Genomic DNA, 16,897 nt, shown 5'->3' with positions numbered 1-16,897 from the left:
AAATAAATAAATAAAAGTTCAAAAGGAAACGAGAAAAGTTACTTGGGTGTAAACAGAGAAAATAAGGAGTCAACGCCTAAAAATCAATTAATGTCGAAAACGAGAGAAAAGGTTTAAGGAATTTAAAAGGTTTTTTCTAAAAAAGACTTCCTCAAATAAATTTTTTTAATCACTTTTTTTTTTTTTTTTTTTACCATTTCTTTCTATTCTAAGATTAATTGAGCATTCAAGCTTACAAAAGAAGACCGATTCGCCACAAATCCAAACCCTGTACACACCCTTAATCTAACGTGGTTTGGTGATTAACAACAAATCCAAAACCTTGTACCAAAACCACTCTTCATAGGAACTTAATCCACATATAAAATAAATAATAAAGTTTGATCTTAAATTAGTTAGCTTTATCCAAAAAACTCCTAATACTTAAACAAACCCACTCATTGGTTTTAAAAACACCAACTACGCCACAAAAACTATATTCATATGGAACCTCTGTGTCACACTGTCACCCATCATTATAAATAAGAAACTCGTAAACTTGACATGATACACCTTTACCTTCTTAGACTTAGTCATGGCTCGCCTTCTTTCAGCAGCGAATTCTTCCTTGAGTATGCCTCAAACTGGATTTGCTGCTCTCACCCTTTTCTTCTGTGCCTTTACGCTTTTTATGTGTGCGTCTCACTCCAGAAGGTGGCGACGGTGGAGTGCTTGCTACACGAACAGGGGCAATGAGCCTGTTATACAGCAACTTCACAACGAAGAGATGATATATAGTCCGACAGAGGCAGGGGAGAACCAGTATGTCTCAGGACCTGTTTGGCAGAAGAACATACTCATGGGAGGCAAATGCCAGTTACCTGATTATTCTGGGGTCATCATTTATGACTCTGCTGGAAATACCATCACACCAAACAAGCCTGCTCGACTTGCTCTAACTTGGAAGTAGCTTATCAACTTTGTAAACTGATGATCAATTTCATTTGACACTGAAACTCTATTTCATTTCACCCTGAAATCTCCTGTATTTATTCACAAGCTGTTTTTGTATAAGAAAATAGCTGCATCAGCAATAAAATCATTTTACGCTGATATAATCTATATATCGATTAGTGTTGAACCAATAATACTCTGTATTATATAGCGGATTGCTAGAAGTATGTCGCAAACTCTAACCCATAATTTGAAAAGAATTCTTCTAATTTACAAATAACATTATAACTACCTTAATCCCCCCCACCCCTCTCCTCCCTCTGTCTCGACCAAAAAAGTACAGGTAAAAAAATTCAAATTAACTTTTTTTGTCGCCTAGGAAGAACTGCGTCCTCGAAATCCAACAACACTTATCTTTGAGGGTCTGTTTGAGGTAGTTGCGCTTGTAAACTTTGAACCCTTGACAGCTTTCTTTGTAGGTTTGAACTGACCAACTACTTTACTAGATTTTGGTTTCGATTGACTTGTTGCTTTTTCATATTTTCCTTTAGGCTGAATAGCTGCTTTTCCAAATTTTCCACCAGAGCTTTTCCTTTCAGATGCCTGAGTAGCAAACCTTTTTTCAGCCATACCGGAGGATTTTGCAGAAGCAGCTCTGCCACGGCTTTTACCAGGCACTGCTGTGGACTTCGCTGGAGCAGCTCTACTACTACTTCTGCCAGGACCTGCGGATTTTTCTGGAGCAGTTCTGCCTCTGCTTTTCAAAGCAGAAGTCCTAATGACCTTCACATTACTTCCTAGCTGTTGACTTATACGCGTCCTAGCAATATCCCTCCTTACGCTATCTACACTGAGGGATTCCAAGCACTCATTTTTCTTGATAGCCTCCTCAATTCGCGTGGCCAATGGCACATCCCTCTTGGCAACCAAACTGGTTACTTTCCCTGATTAGAAAATGTACAAATTAAGAATGAGATCAATTTTCATCAAGGATATATTGAACAGACTCATACAGAGACTAAACACACACACACAGCAAGAGAGAGAATATCTTACTGTGATAACAAGGGATGAACGCAATTGTATTCATTAGCAAATCAGATTATTGACTACAGTTGATATCCAGGTATCCACATAACAACATAAGCAAAGCAAGTTTATTATAAATTCATATCAAGATCACACTTTCTAGGTTCTGTCAAGTCCTTGCAACATTTGTAGGAAAATCAAGCCATATATCGAATATTGAGCAATCCAAAAGACAAGAACCGTTGATTGTACTTCTGCACCATCCAATAGAATGCCTAATCTAATGATCATTTAAAACTAAGCCCCTTAAAGTAAGGCCCGCCTTAAAAACCATACACTGAGAACCATGTTTCACCTCAGATGCACTTGTCAAATTTTTTAATTATGTGATATGGATCACTTTGATACTAAGCTGAACCCAAAACAAAAAAGGACAGTCCAAACACCAGTATTGTGGCTGAGTGTATGTAACGATGAAGTAGAGCATTGGGTTCATATTTATTGTTATAGATTACAAGAGAACATGGAGGAAAAGCTGTCTGCAAGAGTACCAAGTAAAACGATATAATGAACTCAAGTCCTCTAAAAGGTCCTTTTCCTAGGCCATGATTGTCATACTTAGCTCCAACTTTCAAGTTTCAAAATTTATTTCTTTATAATTCTACTACAGATTTGTTGTGTTGGACAAAAAGCTAAACCAAGACAATCTGAAATGATGGCAGAGAATCAGGTACATTCTCCGATAAAGGGCTAAAACTATACCGAACAATAAAGGGCTAAGGCTTACTGAAGACCAAATATTCAATTATTCAGTCAAAAGCAGTAAACCTTATTCCACTACATAGTACATACTACGTAATTGTTAAGATGGTGGTTGGACTCAAAGGTGGTTTGTCCTTTGCTATTGTTTTTTCCTTTTTCTAATCAAGAACACATGCGTACTTGACAGCTTCGTGGAAAGCATGTGGCCAAGTCAGGTCCGCCGGAGACCTACAAAAGATCTTTAGGCCGGATCCCTCCAGCTTGAAAGACCAAACAATTAGAAGCAGTAGCCATCAATCCCCATCCACATGGTCATAGACAACAAGAACTGACCTCTGGTCATCACCCGCTGGCAACAGATCCACAATATGGAAAGGTCATATGACTCAAGGCCTTAGCCTATGTATTTCACACATCCAACTAAACAGATATAATAAACTAAACAGACATAAATGAAAATCAATACTAAGATATATACAAGAGAACAGGCCTTTCCAGGTTTAGGCAAAACATTCATCAAATTGGACAATCAATTATCAACTTCAGTTACAGTTTTTAGGTACCTTTAGCACCCATACGTGCAGTTCTTCCAGTGCGATGGAGATAATCAACCTGCACAATTGTTAATTGAGATTAAATAATTTGGAAGGAAAGAGAGACTTCACATAACAAATAGAAAGCAAACACTATGCTCTCATACTCACAGAATTCTTAGGAAAGTCAAACATGATAACATGGTCCACATCCAAGTCCAGTCCCCTAGCAGCCAGGTCAGAGCAGACCAAAGTGGGACAATCACCATCTTCATCTTTAAACTTTTTGAGATTCTCAACCCTTGAATAAGCATCAAAGAAATGAGTGAATAATCCAATTAATGTATGAGTTTAACATGACAGTTCTATAAATGGAAGCAAGAAATATAATTGTGGGTGGGGAATTGACACAAGTATGGACACTTCATCATGGGCCCAAACATACATTTTTTTTCATGAAATAACTGAGTCTAGCACCTAAACATGCATCGTGATGAACAATGGTGGCCTAGTTTGGGTTGCCTAAAATAAGAATCCAAAGAACATTTGACTTTAGATTCTTCCATAAAAAGCATATTTTTTCAGCAATCAATATCACAAGGCCTCTAAGAATAAACAGTTCCCTCTTAGAGACCTAGATACTGCATCCAAGGAAAGAATATACAATATTCATGAAAAAAAGGTAGAACTAGCACCATTTTTCTGTGAATATCAAGTCTTCCACGTGTGTGCAAAAATGATTCCAAAAAAATTATTTGCATTACTTGCCATTCTAAATCAACCCCACCCCTCTCCCTAAAAAATTAAATATGGAAGGAACAAGTAAAGAAATTTTCTGTTTGCAGCATGTCTTGTTTATATCCCCAGATTGTAAGCATTGTCCCAAAGTATTGGTATAGTAAGCGGTTTACAGCTTTAGATTCTCATCAAATGACCCAACAAACCCAATAAAATTAATTCCATCTGTATTATGCTGGATAATGGACAAGTTGGCCGTCATAGAGATGCTCCAAAAAGGAGCTTCCAGCAAACTCATGACAAAGTAATGCAATCACCACTTGATACACTAAAAGAAACTGACACTTATGAAAACTGCTTTAAGTAAGATTGGATCTAAGGTTTTGTCTTTATCATGTTTAGTTATATGATGATGCACTTTGATTAATTATAAATATCTACTCCAAAGTTAGAGCTGTTTGCCTTACCTTTGTTCTGCAGGGACTTCTCCATGATAATTAACTGTAAAGATTTGATTTTCACGGAGGAAGTGATCGACAGCACGACTTGAATCCAAAGTATTACAGAAGACCATGACTTTATTTCCTTTGGACAGGCTAGGTTCAAGAACCTGCATTGACAATAAAACGATAAATGAGTGCAATACATAACAACACTTCTGAATTCAGATGAGTTAGGTGTGGTGTCAGATATGCAACTAAGAACTTAAGATCCCATCCCCACAAAAAGGCCAAAAATTCTCAAATACTTTATTCCTTTGAGGTCTTTACATAAGAGCAGTAAAATCCAACAGAAACACTAAAGGCAGGCCAGCTGGTAAGCAGAAAAATAGGCTATCCTCTAGTGAAAAATCTCCTTTCTTCAGCTATTCTAAAAAATCATTGTGCTGGCCTATCTTCCGACAAAAAAAAAAATTCTGTTTTGCGACACAATTGTAGAGAAGGATTAAATTCTATTATTTCATTCATTGGAAGTGGAAAAAAGAGGTTAAGGCTAACATCTTACACAAAGGATTTAAATGATTGCATGAACGTCATGAAGTTTACTCTAGGGAAGCATGATCAAGAGCATAATAGCCAAAAAGGCACTTGATATATGATGAAACTTCAAGTCATCATGAGTCATGAGAACTACGTGTAATCCTCCATTTTCAGAGGAAAATGAACAAAGAAAGTTTCACTTCTGTTAGAATTTATTCAAAGGGAAAAAAATAAATCAAAAATAAAAATCTCACTAAATAAAAAAATGTAAGCTGAAAATTGAGTGAAAAATTCTTAGTCTAGAGCCATATCTACTTTGTATTATTTTTAATGTTTCTTAGGCCTTTTAGTTTTAGTCATGCTTGTTTGCGTGATGACCTTTAAGAGTGACATAGATCAATTTTCTAATGATTGTTGCACCTTGCACCTTGCACCTTGAAGAAATTCTTGCACCATGCTTTATAAAACCAAATAAGCCTTTGTACTTAGCCTACACATCCAAGTTAAGCTTCATTACCAGTCACCGTTCAAATCAACTAAGATTTGATCATTGATCGAATCTATGCCTTCCTATCAGCTTGTGACTTTGATGTATTCAAACTCAACTCTCACATAATAGCCCCTTTCAATGTCCCTCTCATACTTTCACTTGTGCCCACTAGACACCCTCAAATTGCAATGCACAGCTAGGCCACAAAGAAACAAAAGTGTGTACAAGACTCTGACCCTAACGAGATCTAATCCATGCCGGAGTTTTTTAGCACTCAAACTTGCAAGATGGAAATGATCTTTGGCTTTTGAGCATTTGACATGCTTCCAGGTTCCGCCCACCTAGAATTAAATTCTAAAGCAAGCAATGCATGCACATGCATTTAATACTTTTGTGTGGCTTCGGGCAGGTGGGTTTTTGGACATATGGGACATGTTTGTAACGATAACATCAGCAACAATCATAAGTATGTGGAAAAGGATTATCATGCTCAAAACAAGAATAATAGAATGAAATCAAATTATGGTCATTATCATCAGCCGCCATAGGGCACGTCATTGTTCATGATTACATAATCAAAAGAAATGCAATACACGAGCTCAAATTGATTTCACATTTAAAGACCTCATAAAGCAGATTGATGCACTAAAAAGCAGAAAGCATGTAAAATCACAAGAAAAGTAAGACCAAATGGAAAACTGCCAATAATTAAGTGAGCTTCAAACAATGAAATATACTGCATGAGCCTCAAGAAATCTCAATTTCAAATTTGTTTTAAAAACGCACAATTTTAGCTATTAGCCTATCACAGTGTTTTTTTTTTGGGGGTGGTATTGTACTACCTCTTACCTAACAATAACCTTCACGCAACCATTGAGATGATTTAGTTATTATAAGATTTTCCCTAAACTAAGATGAATTAGATACAATAACGACACATTGTTCCTACAATAAAGAATGAAAGAATCAAAATCCTAAAATGATATCTACAACAACAAAGCCTTAGTCCCAAAATTATTTAAAAAATAATTAATAAAAAATAACTCTTAGGTGTACACGGATAAAACCTATCATAATGGGCCCAACTTTGGATTTTCTAGGTCTTAAAGTCTTCCTAAAATAGACTTGAAGGTCAAATTTTATATCCTTTCCCATCATATCACCTGACAAAATGTGACAGGTTACTACTTTTTGCGCTGTCTATTTTTCTCTCCCAGACGGCCAGACCTCAGGATCTAGGCCATCATGCCAATTACAGCCAAAATGTCACATCCCATAAGTACCATGTGCAAGACCCTCTGCCAAGTGAAGAAACTGAGACTCAAAGTAGCACCTCCTATAGAGGTTTAAGTCTGAAAAAGCAGTACACCCCTAGGTTTATTTAATTGCGCAAGTTAAGTGATCACTAAGAACTCCCAAGGGATGTCATTGCTTTAGATAGAGCAACCCAAGTCTTCCAAATTCAGGAACTAAATTGAAGTTTGTTTACACTTAAAGTTAGTTGGACTTCCATGATCACATTTTTGCTGGGAAGTCCAAAGAATGTTAAAACAGCTTATTCTTCGGAAACAAAAGGATAAGAAAATAAAATGAAAAATAGCATATTTTGATATTTACAGCAAGCCAGTGGGATGCATAATTTTGAGAAACAAACCCAAAAAAAAATGTTGGAACACTAACATAAGTTATATAACCTTATGCAAAGCAAGATGCGGAATCAATATCATCAACAGGGACGTAATAATACATGACAAAACAAACCTGTAACAGCGCTTCCAGCTTGTTCTCAGCTCCTGCAAGTCTTATAAAATCATGACGAGCAGATGCGACCTTTTTATGTAGCGTTGAAGTGCGCAAATGTGTAACGCCTTGAAATTCCTCATCAACCAGCGTTTGAACTGCCTTTAATCCAATAACTTATTAATAGTGAAACAATATGAATCTAAAGGTTGCATAACCTGCTGTTAACTGGTGAAAATCCAGAAAGTAGACATTGTAACAAAACTTAACCAGCAATATAGTCAAACTTTAACACAGCAATCATCCAGATTCCAGAGTCAAGGAAGGTACACAAGCACTATGACGTTGGGATAGCAAAGAAATTTTCACACAGCTATCTTGTCTGCTTTTACATGACATCTTAATCAATTGAGCTCCTTTTTTGGTATAATTATTAAGATATCAACATTAATTTTCCATGCATCAGAGGAAAACATCAATAATGAAAAGGAAAATGTGAACAGTGGAACTTTTAACAAACCCTGTAACATCAATAAAGAACATACCTTTGTCATTGTTGCAGCAACTAAGACGGTTTGAAACCCAGGGTCATTAGGTTTAGATGCACGATTCTTAAGCGGGGCAAGAAACTTACGAATATCAGGACCGAAGCCATGATCAAACATGGTGTCTGCCTCATCCAAAACCTGACACATTTGTTAAAGTCATTGTTATAAGCTAGTCTAAACTCAAGGAAGTCAATAATTTATTTATTTATACTCACCACATATTTGATATCACCATAGACCATATTCCCATCCTCAATATGTTGTAAAATCCTCCCTGGGGTGCCAACTACCATATCTATGGGGACATTAAGTGAGTCTTCCTGGGGTCGTAAACGACCACCACCACTTACCATAATAGACCTGAAACGTGCATGATGACTGATAGACTTTGCCACACGAAATACCTGTAAAACCAACCCAAGGTCTAGAATAAAAGTCCATACTCATAAGAACAGACCTATCGTTCAAAATCTAGTTTAGTGATCAAATAAATTCTGGATGTAAGAGAATGAAGTACCTGTTCAGAAAGCTCCCTTGTAGGACTAAGGACAACAGCTCGTGGACGCCTGGGTTTAATCCGGATGCCTGAGATTTCTTCATCTCGCCTCAATAGCTAATAAGTTTTAGTATCATTAGCCAATAATAGCATAAAGCAGGTAGCACTTTAGCTCAAAAAAATATTTTGGCCTAAAAGGCTAATCTTGCATCATAATTCACAAATTGAAGAAAATATGACTTCTGGCCAGCATAATACAGAATTAGAAAAACTCTCGGCAACACGAAAGATACAGATATACTGTGGATCAAAAAGTTTATAATCAAGGATAACGAGTAGTCAAATCTTGGTATTGATACCAAGCCATTTAGAAAGGTAACAAAATTTTGTTTTAAAAAAATAGTGAAAAGGTTTCATCAAACCCCAAATATTGGGTTTATCAATTTAGTGTTTGCTGTTGTCTCATCAAACCCATATAAAACTCTACATACTGAAAGAATTGTAAAGAAACTAATACGAAGTATGAGACCTCCACTCTGCTCCCCACCCCCCAACCCACCCACCCACCCCAAAATTTGTGAAACTGGTGATATAGATAAACACAAGCTATTCTTGTTACAGATTTAGTGTATATATCTAACAATACATTCCAATTAGTGAGTTCCACAATTTTAACAAATAGCACCATGATACCATCTAATATAACCGTCCACTGTATAAAATTAAGAGAATTAGGACTATACAAATTACTAACTATGACATTCCGAATCCTCTATGACTGCACATTAAACAAATAGCAAAAACTTATAATACAACAGGTCTATTATACTTCATACAACATTCCCCAATTCACATAAACTTATAAATTATAATACAACAGGTGTACAAGCTTATTTCATCTTTTTTCTCTCTCTAGATTTTAGAGAGAGATTGTTCCCTCTAGGATTTTCCCTTGGGAGGGTTTTTTCCTAGCCTCTTTTGCTAGGGTTTTTTCTTTGTTTTTTCTTCAATCCTTCCCTACTTCTCTTCATCTCCTTCATTCTTGATTTTAATTTGTGAATTTTGTAGGGGCTTCCACTGGTTTTCACCGGTGGAAAGCCCCAATTCTCTTTAATTGCTTTCAATAAAAAGATACCTCCTTAAGATGGTGTTCATGATAGGGATTTTTATTACTTGTTTATTGAAGAATGAAGATCGAAGGTTTCGCAATTTCTACCGGAGTTTAGAAGACCGCGGAAGTATATTATTCATCCTAAAAATTATGCATCTGCAGAATTTATGCCGAATTAGAGCGAACTCACAGATTGTATTGCTTCGGATGAAGTTTTTTGTTAAGGCTATTATCAATCAATTCTGCAATGTTATTTTTAGGGTTTTATATATCTTTGTTGGAATTTTAAATTTCTCAAAAATTGATTGTCAATGCCGTTTGGCTATTTTATAAATGAAATCTTTAATCTTCTCGTCAAAAAAAAAATTAATAATACAACAGGTGTACTCTTCATACAACATTCTCAAATCACATAAACTTATAATACAACAGGTGTATTATAACCTCACAGAGGAGGTGATTTCTATATAAATAGGGGTGTGGTTAATCATGTCGTATGCAATACCCTTGTTGTAAACCATACAATAATCAAATACATTGTTTCGAATTTCCAATAGAACAATCAAATAAAAAAATCAAGAAATTACAAAAATGAGCTTAAAATCTTCACCTGAACAATGGGCAACATATAAGCCAAAGTCTTGCCAGACCCAGTATGAGACCCTAAAACCACACTATTCCCTTCAAGAACAGCAGGAATACCAATGCACTGAATTTCAGTAGGAACAGAAATACCCATTTCTTCCAAAGCAGCAATTACCTCTTCACTCAACCCCAACTCACTAAAACTTGAAGCCAAACCATTAGCACCACCCCCTTTCTTCTTTGAATTTTTGCTAAAACCCTCTTCAAATTCACCATTATCAACCAAATTAGAAGCAGATTTTGGAGATGGGGTTTTGATTTCTGGGGTTTTAGGGACATCTTTGAGGTGCCTAACCCTTAACTTTTCAAGAAGGATTGATTGTTTGGTGGGGTTGGAGAGCTCTGAAGCAGCTTCAAGAGTGGTAATGGAAGAAGAAGAGCAAAGAGGCCTAAACCCTAGTAAAACCCTGTGAGGGTAAGTGAGTTTGCGAAGTGAGCAGCAATGTTTGGAAGTTGAAGAGAAAAGGGAGTGAGATAATAGATTGGAGGAGAGAGAAAGTGTGAGAATGGTTCTTCCTGTTCCTCCCATGTTTGCTACTTCCTCGTTTGCAGGTTGAAGATTGAGTATTTGAGTGTACCACGATGATACTATAGATGAGAGTATAGAGTGACTATTTTCTTCGACCAATTCATCAATTTTTTTAAGGCCAATTAATCATTTTACATTTTTACTCTTACAACTTTAACCTTATTTATGCCCTATTTTGATTTACCGAATTAAACTAAACTAAGCTGAATTAAACTAAACTGAGCTGAACTGTATTGTTTATGAGAGAAGGAAACTAGGAACCGAACTGAAATTGAGCTGAAGAGAACAGGCCCTTAATCTAGTTAAAGTTTAAGAGCGGTAAGAGCAATTATTTAAAGATATTTGATCACGGGACTTGAGTATTACAAAAAAAAAATTTGATGTTATAAAGTGCATTAAAATATGGGATTAATCCGATAACGTTTTATAACAACAATTACATACTCAAAAGTCAAAGTTATTTAGTAAACCGTGCATAATTCGAAGTGATGCACTAATTGAAACAATGTACAGTATAAAAAAATAAAAATAAAAAGTAAAGAAGTAGATATTATGCTAGGTCGTTAGTTAATCTTGAAGTATTTGATTGAACCCCACTAATTTTAATCTTTCTTCTCATCAGATGCAGCCATAAAGGTATATCAATTAAATAAGTATTGTCATGTTTAATTGTTTGAATCATGTTTCATATGAAAACTCAGATTCAACCAATTAAACTCATGTATTTTTTTTTTTTTTCAAGATCATGTGGTGAGAACCTAAGGTTAAAATGAGAACAAGGAACCAATATGAACCCTTAGGTCATCATAAACGAGTGGACAAGGTGTTCTCCGTGCTCATTAATGGCATTTATGTAATTTATATAATTCCGCAGCTTTTCAAACTTTATTACCTTTTATTCACTTTTAAAGCAATTTAATTTACTTTTGACTAATTTCATTTACCTTTACTTATTTTTCATTTACTTTTAACATTAAATTAATGGAAATTTATCCGAAACAATCCTTTAATCATTGAGATTGAAAATTTTGTCATTAAAGCTGCTAATTTATGATAACTAATATATTTTTCTTCATTAATAGTAGAAATAATTTGTGCAAGGGATTTGGATAATTAGGTATTTACTTCTAAAGTAAAATAATTTACTTTAACAATTTTTCTCTACTTTAACCTATGAATTTGGTTCGAAACTCTTATTATAGAATTAGTTTTCATTGGAACTTGATCGATCCTATATGTAACCCGATTAATTTTGAAGGTAATTTAAATAAGATTTAAATTATATTTCCTCCGTTTTTATTTACTTGCAACACACCTCTTTGGCACGCATTTTAAGGAAGATATTAGACTTGGTAAACGGATAAATTAAATCACAAATTTTTACCACTGATAAGAAGAAATTGATAAGTTGCTACGGTTAAAATTTCATAGCTTAATTAATTCGTTTACCTAACCTAATCACCTCCTTGAAAAGCGTGATAAAAGGTGTATTGCAACTATTAAAAAACAGAGGAAGTACAAGTTTAATACAGGCAATTATAAACTCTTACAAGTTTTATGGACCAACAATTGGATAATTTGTCAAATGTAAGCCTTGAACGAGTTTTACACCATGTTGAAGCAGCTTGTTTTTTAATACGATCTTTTTGAAATGAGCTTCCAGAAGTTGAGCACCTATTTGTTTGATTTAGGGTAATTTACCAAAAGAATAACATATTCATTGAGTATGACTTGCTTATTGTTCATGACCATTGCAATGCTTTTCAAAGTATAAGTGTTGCATGATATACACAAAAATGCATGATTTCCTTAAATGGTATTACTAACATATATTCATTTAATTCTAATTTTAAAATATGATATGCTATAATGTTTGTATAGGATCACATGGAGGGGACCTTTTTTCTTTAAGGAAGCACAACAATGAATGTTAGCAAATACTTTGTATAACTTTGACACTATTTAATACACCTACCAAATATTAATATTGGGTTTATAATAAATTACATAAAATTTCAAACTTTTGAATATTAATTGCAAAATTTTAAGTTACTATGATTTAATTTAAAAATAAACCCGTATAAATCAGCCACATTTTTTAAGTTAAAAAACCACAGTCATATCTCAAACCTCGTGATTTTTTCGGTCCAATAGTTGTAGTCCACGAACTTGGAAGTAAGAGGGAGGATTAAGAAGATCATCACCTCCAAATACGTAGATTACACGTAGTTATTAGGTAGATTGAATTAGGACCAATAATGTGGGTTGAAACTGACCTTCCTAATCTTGTAACCGGTTTCCTTGCACTTGGTTTGATTGCACCGTAGATCAAGTTGTAACCGAAGTAGACCAAGAAGGGAGTATGACTAGGCACTCTCTTGGATCTAGGTTTTTCCTTGATGAACCGAAGAAGGCCTAAGTAGGCCAATTGATTGACCAAGATGGGAATCAGTGCCTAGTTTCGGGTTCGGACATTAATTCTAACCATAGATTGTATGAAGGGAGTATGACTAGGCACTCTCTTAGATCTCGGTTTTTCCTTGATGAACCGAAGGAGGCCTAAGTAGGCCAACTGATTGACCAAGATGGGAATCAATGCCTAGTTTTGGGTTCGGACATTAATTCTAACCATACAGATTGTATGAACGGAGTATGACTATGCACTCTCTTGGATCTCGGTTTTTCCTTGATGAACCAAAGGAGGCCTAAGCAGGCCGATTGATTGACCAAGATGGGAATCAATGCCTAATTCCGGGTTCGGACATGAATTCTAACCATACAGATTGTATAAGTTAAGGTTCAAGTCAAGGGATTGGATAATATATCTAGCTTGTGCATCTTTTCGTTCATAGTGTGATATAGCCCATCGCTTCGAAGTTCTATTCCTTCTTTCGCATTGTCTTTTTCAATGTAGGGTCAAAAGAGGGTCACTTTTGTATTGGGCCAAGTCAATCCAAGTAGGGATGGCAATGGGGCGGGTCAGATCCAGATGATGGTACCTCCATACGACCATACCCATACCCGCCTAAAAATCTTATACCCATCCCCGCCCCACCACCCGTGGTGTTACAATATCCACATCCATCCCCGCCCCACCGAGTATAAGATAGGATCTATCCCCAGCTCCCCGCCCTATCACCCATAACCACCTTATACCTGCCCCTAAACCGTCCCAAACCCATTGTCATGATGCTGTATTGTTTCACATTAATGTCAATTATATCAAATTAGGTTACAAAAATTAGGATTTTACTATTCAAGCTTTATTGGGCCTTAGGGGGTATAAAGTTTCATAACTTTTAAACTCTTCTAAAGGAAATATGGTGCGGGTACGAGGCGGGGCGGGTATGAGGCGAGTCTACTCTAAAATCCATACCCGCCCAATCACCCATGGCATAGGTACACATTTTATACCCATCCTGTAATACCCCGTATTTTCATACGTATTTTCCTAATTAATTAATTAAGGATTATTTTATAAAAAGGGTATTTTAGTAAATTTATTATTTGGAGCCAATATTTTGGCGCCAAAAGCATTTTGAAAACTAATCAATATTTTGGATAAGATTTATTATCCATTTATCTTATTTTAAAAACCGGATTATTTACATATTTCGGATATTTTAATTTAAGAAAAATAATATTTTATAAATTAATTATTATGGCCGAAAATTCCCATTTATTTAGCTAGGAAATTTGGATTTTCAATGTATAGAAAATATGATTTTCTTAGTTAATTATTGGTGAATAATTGGTATTTTAATTAATTAATTATTTATTTAATTATTCTTTTTTATTTACACAATTATTTTTATTCCTCAAACAGAGCAAAATCTTCCTAATTACTAGTAAGGGAATCTCCTATTTTTCTTAATTCTAATTTTCCATCTTTTTAGTATCCAATCATCATATTCTCTTGCCTTTTGTTCCTCTTGATTATTCCCCAAGTAATTTTAATTTCCTTATTATTTTTCATGACATACATACCTTCCATATTCAAGTATACACAATCACCTTAATATCCAAACTTTCCTTAATTCTTTATTCACTTCTCCAAGTAATCTCTTAAACCCTAATTACCATAATTCTTCCTACATTTTCCTACCATAATTCATGCTCATACTAGCCTATAAATACCCCTTCATACCTCTCACATTCTTCACACCAATTCTCTTCTTTTCTTCTCCTTAATTTTACACAAATCATCCCGTTTATCTTTGAAGCCAATTTTTGGGCACTTTTGGTCAGTTTTTGGGGTATTGACGTTTCACAGAAGATTGTTCATCTCAAAAAATCCTTGAGGTTAGGCTCAAGAATCACCCAATTCGGAGTTATATCGAAGGAGTTATAGCCTCTGCAAGTTCTGCCTATTATTTCCTACGCAAATCCAATTCTTCTCTTTTCCTTGGTTTCTTATCTTTTCTTCTTCTCTTCTCTTATTCAATCATTATTATTATTATTATGGGAGATTAATATAAAATTATTATGAGTAGTTTTAATTAAATAAAATCATATATTTAATGATGTTTATGATAAAATAGGGTTTTTAATTATTTGTTAACCTTATATTGATTAAGGTTATATTTATTGTAGGGTGTGTTCTATCAAGATTCTTGAGGTTCTTTTGGTGTGTTTTGCTATGTGGTTCTTTTGGTGTGTTTGCTAAGCAAGGATCAAGGTACGTTAGGTGGCTAGATACCTTTGAAAGTAATTGGTTTGAATAACATGTTTTATATGATTTGATTGAATTAAATTGATTTGAATTGTGATTTTGAAATAAATTATATTTGGAGGTATTGATAAAAGTATTTTGAATGATTGATTTTTAAATCATGTGTTTGAATGGTTTGATCGAATTACTTATCATGTTTAAAGGAATTGATTTGAAAAGTTTATTGTATTAAATAAAAGGTTTTTTCAAGGAAGAGTTATTGATTTTGAAAAGTGTTAATATGAGATTTTATTCTCAAGTATTTATTTAAAAGGTTTTGATTTTTAAAATATGTGGAAGGAGTTTGAATTATATTGGAATTATTCGATATTAAAAGGATTTATTATAGAACCATTGAAATATTATTATTATTAATGCTTTATAAGCATGTTGGTAATCCCACTATGCGGATTTGGTTTATTGATAAGACTATGGACTTTGTATGACCTAGTCTTTCCTCAAGAATATCCTTGTAATATAAGGAGACTAGCTTGGGGGGTGTGCACACTTGGGTGAGGAATTGAATTTAAAGAAATTGGTTCAAAAAGGAATTGGATTTTTAAAGGAATTGGTTTATCAATTATTTTACATGTTGAATCATTGGAATTGGTTTTGAATCATGAGTTTTGGAATTATTGGATTATTTATTGGAAATTGGTTTTAAAACATGTTTGCGAATAAATTGAGTTTACATTATCCTGCACGCATCGTACTTAGCATATTTTGCTAATCCGTATTTCCTATTTGTTTTGGTTCGCCCTGTTTACCGTAATGGTAAGCAGTGTTGACTATTTTCAGGTGGAGTTATGAATGAGCATATGGGAGTCCCGGGATTCGCTTCACCTAGTTTAGGAATGTTGCTCTTGTGTTTATTTTAAGCACTCATAACAATGTTACTATTTTCATAAGTATTAATAAAAGAAAGTTGAGTTTCCGCTGCAAGTTTTTGTTATTAAGTTAAGTATTTTGAGTAGCCTTGCGTAATTACGCGGCGGTAACACGCCCAAGTCTATCTCTACGGTATAATTATACGTATTATACTAGTATTTCCGTAGAAGGAGATTTGGGGGTGTTAAACATCCCCGCCCCATCACCCGCCAAACCTCCCTCCATCTCCACCCACGGGTGGGTGTTCCATTTACCTTGACCCACTGCCATCCCTAAATCCAAGTCATGGTTTAATTTGATAAGTGGACCAATAAATGAGCAAGAAAAAAAGGTGAAGGGGGGAGACTGAGAGAAAAAAGTGAGCGTGTATAACACTACTAAATTTACGATGCCTATTTTCATCAAATTAAGCTACTGTGTCATTTTGACATTGTCGTACAAAAACTCTTTATTGTAACTCAAACTCATTCAACCATCCTTTTAATAACTAGATTTACCTCTTAATACACTAATTGATAATATCCATATGGGGTACCTTTAACTCAAACTTTATATACATAGAATACCATGTCCAATAAAAAAAGGTCTTCCTCAAAATCTCTCACTTGGCCAAGATTCATACATAAAACTATTCAGTCCATGACAAACTGACTGTGAGTGAAAAGTGTTATTCTACATTAAGCGATCGTAAAAGTAACACAAAGTATGTATTCAGATGTGATCCTGCATAGAATAAAATAGAAAGTTATGTCAACTTTTGTCCA

At 34.8% G+C, this 16,897-nt stretch overlaps 2 protein-coding genes across 2 annotated transcripts; one reads left to right on the top strand and one right to left on the bottom strand.

Annotated features, from left to right (window-relative positions):
* Positions 1–574: 574 nt before the first annotated feature.
* LOC145613768 (uncharacterized) lies at positions 575–949 on the top strand. Its single transcript, XM_081668827.1, has one exon. The coding sequence runs from the start codon at positions 575–577 to the stop codon at positions 947–949; it is 375 nt and encodes a 124-aa protein (XP_081524953.1).
* A 272-nt stretch (positions 950–1,221) lies between these two features.
* LOC145614791 (DEAD-box ATP-dependent RNA helicase 39-like) lies at positions 1,222–10,608 on the bottom strand. The gene is made up of 9 exons (XM_081669856.1): positions 9,971–10,608; positions 8,271–8,366; positions 7,969–8,157; positions 7,751–7,891; positions 7,227–7,367; positions 4,463–4,605; positions 3,429–3,558; positions 3,288–3,336; positions 1,222–1,877 (listed from the first exon to the last, which is right to left on the bottom strand). Exons 1-9 carry the CDS (start codon positions 10,532–10,534, stop codon positions 1,309–1,311), a joined length of 2,022 nt encoding a protein of 673 aa, XP_081525982.1. The 5' UTR covers positions 10,535–10,608; the 3' UTR covers positions 1,222–1,308.
* Positions 10,609–16,897: the final 6,289 nt, after the last annotated feature.

Source organism: Chenopodium album, chromosome 25, assembly GCF_948465745.1.
Source record: "Chenopodium album chromosome 25, dcCheAlbu1.1, whole genome shotgun sequence".
In the NCBI taxonomy this organism is placed as follows: Eukaryota; Viridiplantae; Streptophyta; class Magnoliopsida; order Caryophyllales; family Amaranthaceae; genus Chenopodium; species Chenopodium album.
This window is presented reverse-complemented; position numbering and strand designations above follow the sequence as displayed.